A 9,185-nucleotide genomic window follows, 5' to 3' on the forward strand; every position below is an offset into this window, starting at 1 on the left:
GGCCCTATTCCTGACATGCATCTGATTGATCTGCATGTGACTTCTTGCGACCTTTGTGGTTCGAGCTATGTCGGCGGTCACAATGTGAAGCGGAGTCACTTGCTTGTGGAAAAGTGGTGGCGATGACGCCAACATGCAACCTCGACGATGTTTTTATTGTAGTGGTGTGTGTGATTTATACTTTTGTGTGTATTATCAGAGGGTTGCGACGGGTTTTGCTCGGTATTACCGGGCAACTCTCTTATTCTTAGTCAATATAAATGACAAGTCTTTGCCTCGTTTAAAAAGTTGAGAATTTGCTCTCAGGCGTAAGTAGAGGATCGTGTGGGATTATGAGAGGGATATCTTTTTTGCAAAATAAAGTTATCAATTTTCTGCAAATTGTTCATAATACTAATCACTTGATTTGTAAGCGATGCTTACTGCAGTGTATGCAGATAAGGGATATTCTGGTGTCTAGGTGCATGCACTTAGAGATGGTACATGTGATATGTTTAGCCAGTTTGTATTGTTGTCTAGCAATATGGTTTGTGATGCATAAATTTTAAAACATGTAATTTCTATCGTGGTTTTTAGTTCCTTGATACTTCTTTTTACATTTCTTATAAGGATTGATGACATGCACTAAGGATGGTTATATGTATCACTTGATGCAAAGACTGGGTACTTAATCAATTTCATTTATAATACTGTTTACTCACGATAGATAGATCCGTAATGAAGATGATAAAAAATTATGGGACATGTTATGATATTCCATAAACACTAGAACTATAAATGCCAACAAAAAGTTAAGCTGACAATTCTGAAGTCAAAACTTTAATTCCTACACATCTATTGAAGAAAAGCAAATTGGCAAGATTGAACACCACATACACAACAGAACCACTAGGTAGATTATATTAGTTGAGAACGGCACATGTCCTCCTGATCTCCCCCTCGCTGCCGGCGAGCACGTCAGCCCTCCCCATGTTCACCATAGATACCCCAAAGTCCTTAAGGAATCTCTTCTCCGAGCTCATGTAACCGTACACGAGCATTTTTGTAGCACCATTACTCAGCAAGGCCTCGTCAGAGTGGAAAAGGCCCTTGTTCTCTTTGACGAGGCGGTAGTAGGTCGAGTCGAAAGTCGTCGAGCGACCGGGCACCATTTGCACCTCAGTCACGTTGTCATCGGGACTAGTGCACTGTTGCTTTAGTGTTGCCGCGTACGCCTTGTCCAGGGTAGGGTCCATGTCATCTTCAGCCGTGAAATTACGTAGCCTCTTCTCTAAAGATGGGCAGTGTGAATTCCCTAGCGCGTGGGCACCTGATCATACGCGAGTTTAATTAACTGAAACAAATAATATACAAGGAGTATATAACTAAATTGATGATTTCCACTAAATTAATTCTCTCACCGTAGAACCATATCACATCAATATGCAACCATGCACGAGAAAGAATTTCTATTGTATTATGCTACTTATACTCACCATGATTATACTCCATAAATCATATGTATTTTCATTTTCAGTGTTTATATTATTTCCAAATAATCATGGTACTTATATTAACCATGATCAAATTCCATAAATCATGTGTATTTTCATTTCCATTTTCCATATTATTTCCAAATTATCATGCTACAACAAATTCCATAAATCATATGTATTTTTATTTCCAGTTTTCATATCATTTCCAAATTATCATGCTACTTATATTCACCATGATCAAATTCCATAAACCATACTCCCTCTGAATCAAAATATAAGTCATTTTTGTAGTTTAAGTTGAACTGCAAAAACATCATATTTTTGGTGTAGATGTAGTATGTATATTCGTTTTCAGTTTTCATATTATTTCTAAATTATCATTCTCCATACAAACAAATCTCATAGAATACGGTGCAACCATTTCCCACAGCAAAACACGAGATATCATCTACCATGTCCCCTCAATATCAAAGGTCAAACCATGCACGGGAAAAGTTCACCTCAAAAGTCAATCATGCATGGAAAAGGCTCATCCGTTGACATTCTGTTATGCTACTTCTGTTACATAGATATTTTAAAGTTTTTTTTGCAAGAACACGCATGAGGTTTGCGTGTCTTTTCATTAAGAGAGAGGAATCGATTCATACAATTGTTACAAGTATGGGCACACACGTGAAGAGGTCGCCCATCCATAATCCGCAAGGCGACCATGCAACTACTCGCTAACAAAACAATGAATCATATGTATTTTCAGTTCCAATTCTTATATTGTTAATCTAAATATTCCTTCTATGTAACAAAAGCTAATCGAAATATATTGTACCAGGAAATGTTTTCGCAGTAATGCGGGCATTTTCTAATTCACTCAAGTTAAAAATGTAGTGGGGTCGTGAGTAGTACATACAATCGGGATGCAGCATTTCTACGGTCCGTGCCTCAAAAAAAAATTGGGATGCAACATTTCTGCTCCCGGGATCAGCTGCACCCGCGCTGGCGAAAAAAATAAAACAAATACTAGAAAATAATTTTTTTGTGTGGTAGATAATTTAATGCGTGAGGTCCGCTTCAAATTTCAACTTATTTGGACATTTGAACCGCTCTCAGTAAAAAAGACAAATCCAAGGTCTATAAAAAAGTTTACTGTTCACGCAAGGTTCTGACCCGACTTGTCTTTTTTGCTGAGAACTGCTCATATATCCAAATAAGTTGAAATTTGAAGCGGACCTCACGCATCAAATTATCTACCACACCAAAAAAACATTGATTTTTTAAATTTTTCTAGTATTTGTTTTGATTTTTTTCGGACCGGGAGGAGATGAGCTTGGGCAGCGAGTTGGATTTCCGATACAATTGGGGCAACCGTAAAGAACTTTTGAGTACACGGTTAATGCAACTTGTCCTAGTATAGAAGACTCGCAAGATTCGAAAATAGAAACTGCCTAGTGGTCAAGAATTACTACCTGACAGAACAACAAGATCCTTGAGTCCAAGGCCCTTGGACTTAAACCTCTTGATGAGCTTCTGGATTTCATCAAAGGAATCCGGCAACTCCTCCGCCGCCTCCTTGGCGCTCGACACGCGGCCGTCTCGCCGGCCGGTCTCCACCTCGTACAAGCTGCCGCCCTCGCTCCATTCTCCCTTGGTCACCACCTTGGTAGCCTGGTTAACGGGACAAACACAGCAACGCTCAAACCCCAAGTCAACGCTAGCTTTGATTGATGCATTTTTTTTTTGGACTTGCAGCTTTGATGCACTCTGAATGGAGGCAAAGAGGCTTAAATGTGTACCAGCGAGACTGCGTCTCTGGCAGCGACGGCGAGGATGTCCGCGCAGGAGACGGTGCCCGGGCACTTCTCCTCCAGCTTCTCCTTGATGGCATCGATCACGTTGAAGGCGTCCAGGGTGAGGTTCGGCTTGGCGTCCCTCTCCGCGATGTTGTTCTTGGTTGAGTTGAGCAGCACCGATCCATCGCAACCCTGCACCTCATGTCACTCACAAAGTGAGAAACTGCCACTAGCAGTTAAAGACCCAAGCTAAAGACCCAAGGCCAAGCATTTTAATTTTATTACCCTGACGAAGCAATCATGGAAGTGGAGCCTTAGCAGCGGCGCGGTGACTGTTAGGTCATCTTCCACAGCCATGGTGACGATCCTGCGAACAATGGCCTCGGCGTCGGGGCACGATTGCCTGTAGAACCCGACCTTAAGCTTGCCATAGGCATGGACGGGAGCAATCACTGCCGCCGCCAGCAGCAGCAGCAGCAAAGGAAGTGAAAACCTGAGACCGAGAGGAGGCACCCACCTTGTCATGGTACAACACCAACACTAGAACTAGTGCAAGTCTGCCCTCTAGCTAGCTATAAGCTTGCAGAGCTGCATTGCCATTTGCCAAGGCAACCACATGTGAAAAGTCCTCGTTTTCGTGAGTCGCCGGCGATAAAGGCGGAGTGTGGATGCCATCTCCGAGATCTAAAGGGAGCATTGACTAAGTGCGTCGTTTCTTTCGGCCGTCATGGGCAGCATGATGCCATGTGATTAGCCGTGGGTTTCCGGGATCTTACCGGCCTCGGTCAGCACATTGTGGTGCATATATGTACGTACTCCTATATGTACTCCACTGCTACTTCGGTTATCGAATAACTTCGCTAGTGACAGCACTGTTACACATATGAATTGAAGTAATTAACTCAACATGTACAATATCATAATCGCGCGCGCCGGTTAGTTGCCGACAACGACCTGTACCGAGGATGCATGCAGACCCCACTGATATATATCCTGCTTTGTTTACGTATGTGCTTACCTATGCTTAAGGTAATACGTAATTAATTAATTTTTACCCTAAAAAATAATTAATTTTAGATAACTGACATTTCCATTCAATTCAATCGATATATCTGGATGATACAACCGTATTGTGCAGTTGTGCGCCCATCTCTTCGTAACATGATGCACATAATCAATACGTCAAAAAAATCATTTTACAAAAAAGTAAAAGAGTTGAGCATAAGATGAAGGAGGTCTCATCCGAACATTATACATCAATGATGGGAAAAAACCTCCTAATTGTATGCTACCGTCAGGTAGTTGCCATCTTAATGAGGTCCTATCCTTCGGTCTCTGCATGATATACCAAGTACGAAGCCGGTGCATATGTGCATGAATAAACTGCACAGGAGATGGCACACACTTTTTGTTTAAAACCGCATTATTCATGGAAAGCCACGTATCCGACATAAGGTTGTCGCCACCATGAGAATATGTGAAAAAACCTTGTTATCAATACCCCTCAACCATATGTCGAACATGCATGGGTAAATGTTTGAAGCTACCTTAACTATGTACCACACCGCCAGGCAAAGTTACTTAAAATACAAGTATTTTATAGACTTCTCGTGATGCCAGAAGACACAACTTTTACTACCTTGTCAATTACGACCGTTAGGTTAGTCTCTAATCAAGATCACACCTCGATGAAAAACCAGAGAAATATCTTCATTCTAAGAGTTATTTTGAGATTCCATTTTTTTATCCACGGGGACATCGTTGTGGACAATCGCCTCATTCAAGGACTTGACGTAAAACTTGTCAATTTGGCATGAATTCCACTGAAAATCATTTGGCTCATTCTATAGCTAAATGAGCTCCAAACATGTGGGAGCTCTGGAAGCACCGGAACACCATCGTCTTTGACGGAGCGACTCCATCCGCTACGGCCTGATTGCCAAGGTGGAGAGTGAATGTAGAGCATGGAGTGCAGCTGGCCTCCTCAAAGGTGATCTCGCCACCTTTCTCGGAGGTCTAGCTAGGTGGGCGAGAGTGAGTAGTTAGCAATGTATGTGGCCCTAGGGGTGTGGAATTCTTACATGTAATCTATTGTAAGAATGCTATGTGGATGGGGCTCTTTCTCCTACTCCTTCTTTAATATACGATACGCACACTCGTGCGTATTCTAGAAAAATAGCTCCAAACATGCGAGCAGTTCTTCATCCTATGTTGTGAAGCGACACCCCAATAGATCCTAGCGAAAAGAAAATACCATGATTGGCTTGACCCAGGATGTGCACAATTGTAAAAAAGTTACGTATAACAATCTGATACAACTCGGGTATTGCACCAAAAGTGGGGTGGGCATTCGTCAAGTATCCTCATGGAATCTACCCTCGAAACTGTGACAAAATGCTAAATTGGAAAAATAATAGATTGGAACTCGTCGGGCTAGACAAAAAATGGAAATCATCAGGCTTCCAATGGAGTTGAGAAATGGCTTTAGAACTCAGGTTCTTATTATGAATGATTTCCTGTCACGCCTTGTTTTCAGTAAGGAGTTTATATATTCCTTTCAAAAAGAAGGCAATCGTTATATCTCAAGATCCTTAATTTCTAGACCCCCCCAACCCCCCGAATTTTGGACCGTCACAACATATTCCTCTTAGCCAGCCGATATTTCTTAGTTTCTTTATCACTCTGTGGATCTAAAGTAGTCACCACTACTAGGGAAAACTCTATAGGGAGATAGGTAACAGCAGCGCGGAGTTAGTGGGCAGCGCTACTAATGTGTGCATTAGCAGTAGCGCTGGCCCACCACATCGGTGGTACTACTAGGTGGGCCCCACCATGCCCCCACGGGCTGGCCATAGTAGCAGTGCGGGTCGCGTGCCCTCACTACTGCTAAGCCCATTAGCAGTAGCGCGGGCCCCGTTACCCGTGTTGCTACTTTGGCCAGCCCGGGCCCAGGTCCTCGGCCCCACTTAGCAGCAACGTTAGCCCGAACCCTGCGCTACAACTAATGGTCTTAGCAGAAGCGGGGGGCCATGCACCGCGTTGCTGTTTGCTACCTCTTGAGCATGCGTTGGTTTTTCCTTGAAGAGGAAAGGGTGATGCAGCAAAGTAGTGTAAGTATTTCCCTCAATTTTTGAGAACCAAGGTATCAATTCAGTAGGAGGCTACACTCAAATCCCTCGTACCTGCACAAACGAATAAGAACCTTACAACCAACACGATAAATGGGTTGTTAATCCCTTCACGGCCACTTGCAAAAGTGAGATCTGATAGAGATAATAAGATAAATATTTTTGGTATTTTTATGATATAGATTGAAAAGTAAAGATTGCAAAATAAAATAGATCAGAAACTTATATGATGGAAAATAGACCCGGGGGCCATATGTTTCACTAGTGGCTTCTCTCAAGATAACATAAGTATTACGGTGGGTGAACAAGTTACTGTCGAGCAATTGATAGAGAAGTGCATAGTTATGAGAATATCTAGGCATGATCATGTATATAGGCATCACGTTCGCGACAAGTAGATCGAAACGATTATGCATCTACTACTATTACTCCACAAATCGACCGCTATCCAGCATGCATCTAGAGTATTAAGTTCATAAGAACAGAGTAACACATTAGGCAAGATGACATGATGTAGAGGGATAAACTCAAGCAATATGATATAAACCCCATCTTTTTATCCTCGATGGCAACAATACAATACGTGCCTTGCTGCCCTTGCTGTCACTGGGAAAGGACACCGCAAGATTGAACCCAAAGCTAAGCACTTCTCCCATTGCAAGAAAGATCAATCTAGTAGGCCAAACCAAACTAATAATTCAAAGAGACTTGCAAAGATAACAAATCATACATAAAAGAATTCAGAGGAGATTTAAATATTGTTCATAGATAATCTTGATCATAAACCCACAATTCATCGGATCTCGACAAACACACTGCAAAAAGAATTACATCGAATAGATCTTCAAGAAGATCGAGGAGAACTTTGTATTGAGATCCAAAGAGAGAGAAGAAGCCATCTAGCTAATAATTATGGACCCGAAGGTCTGAGATAAACTACTCACACTTCATCGGAGATGCTATGGTGTTCATGTAGAAGCCCTCCGTGATCGATTCCCTCTCCGGCGGAGCGCCGGAAAAGGCCCCAAGATGAGATCTCACGGGTACAGAAGGTTGTAGTGGAAATAGGGTTTCGTGGTGCTCCTAGAAGTTTTCAGGGTATATGAGTATATATAGGCGAAAGAAGTCGGCCAGGGGAGCCACGAGGGTGGGGGCGTGCCTACCCCCCTGGGAGTGCCTCCCTGTCTCGTGGCCTCCTCGTTTCTTTCTTGACATCCACTCCAAGTCTCCTAGATTGAGTTTGTTCCAAAAATAACTCTCCTGAAGGTTTCATTCCGTTTGGACTCCGTTTGATATTCCTTTTCTGCGAAACACTGAAATAGGCAAAAAACAACAATTTGGGCTGGGCCTCCGGTTAATAGGTTAGTCCCAAAAATAATATAAAAGTGTATGGTAAAGCCCATTAAACATCCAAAACAGATAATATAATAGCATAGAACAGTAAAAAATTATAGATACGTTGGAGACGTATCAAGCATCCCCAGGCTTAATTCCTGCTCGTCCTCGAGTAGGTAAATGATAAAAACAGAATTTTTTATGTGGAATGCTACCTAACATAATTCTCAATGTAATTTTCTTTATTGTGGCATGAATGTTCAGATCCAAAAGATTCAAGATAAAAGTTTAATATTGACATAAAAATAGTAATACTTCAAGCATGCTAACCAAGCAGTTTATGTCTTATCAAAATAACATAGCAAAAGAAAGCTTATCCCTACAAAATCATATAGTTTGGCCATGCTTCATTTTCGTCGCACAAAATGCTCCCATCATGCACAACCCCGGTTTAAGCCTAGCAATTGGTTCATACTTTTTAACGCACTTCAGCCTTTTCAACCCTCACGCAATACATGAGCGTAAGCCATGGACATAGCACTATGGGTGGAGTAGAGTATGATGATAGGGATTATGTGAGAAAACAAAAAAGAAGAAAGTCTCACATTGACGCGACTAATCAACGGGCTATGGAGATGCCCATCAATTGATGTCAATACGAGAAGTAGGGATTACCATGCAACGGATGCACTAGAGCTATAAATGTAGGAAAGCTAATAAAAAAGAAACTAAGTGGGTGTGCATCCAACTTGCTTGCTCACGAAGACCTAGGGCATTTTGAGGAAGCCCATCATTGGAATATACAAGCCAAGTTCTATAATGAAAAAATCTCACTAGCATATGAAAGTAACAACATAGGAGACTCTCTATCATGAAGATCATGGTGCTATTTTGAAGCACAAGTGTGGAAAAAGGATAGTAACATTGTCCATTCTCTCTTTTTCTCTCATTTTTTTCATTTTTTTCTTTTTTTATTTGGTCTTCTTTGGCCTCTTTTTTTATTTGGGCTTCTTTGGCCTCTTTTATTTTTCATAAAGTCCGGAGACTCATCCCGACTTGTGGGGGAATCATAGTCTCCATCATCCTTTCCTCACATGGGACAATGATCTAATAATGGAAATCATCACACTTCTATTTATTTACAATTCAAGAATTACAACTCAATATTTAGGACAAAATATGACTCTATGTGAATGCATCCGGCGGTGTACCGGGATATGCAATGAATCAAGAGCGACATGTATGAAAGAATTATAAAGGTGGCTTTGCCACAAATATGATGTCAACTACATGATCATGCAAAGCAATTTGACAATGATGGAGCGTATCATAATAAACAGAACGGTGGAAAGTTGCATGGCAATATATTTCGGAATGGCTATGGAAATGCCATAATAGGTAGGTATGGTGGCTCTTTTGAGGAAGATATAAGGAGGTTTATGTGTGATAGAGCGTAACGTATC

The 9,185-nt window shown here is 41.6% G+C and overlaps 1 protein-coding gene across 1 annotated transcript; it reads right to left on the bottom strand.

Moving 5' to 3' along the window:
• Positions 1–724: 724 nt before the first annotated feature.
• On the bottom strand, positions 725–3,877 carry LOC123094846 (peroxidase 56). Its single transcript, XM_044516727.1, has 4 exons — positions 3,545–3,877; positions 3,263–3,451; positions 2,936–3,134; positions 725–1,309 (listed from the first exon to the last, which is right to left on the bottom strand). Exons 1-4 carry the CDS (start codon positions 3,782–3,784, stop codon positions 903–905), a joined length of 1,035 nt encoding a protein of 344 aa, XP_044372662.1. The 5' UTR covers positions 3,785–3,877; the 3' UTR covers positions 725–902.
• Between the last annotated feature and the right edge of the window lie 5,308 nt (positions 3,878–9,185).

The sequence above is a fragment of the Triticum aestivum genome, chromosome 4B (genome assembly GCF_018294505.1).
Source record: "Triticum aestivum cultivar Chinese Spring chromosome 4B, IWGSC CS RefSeq v2.1, whole genome shotgun sequence".
NCBI classification, from domain to species: Eukaryota; Viridiplantae; Streptophyta; class Magnoliopsida; order Poales; family Poaceae; genus Triticum; species Triticum aestivum.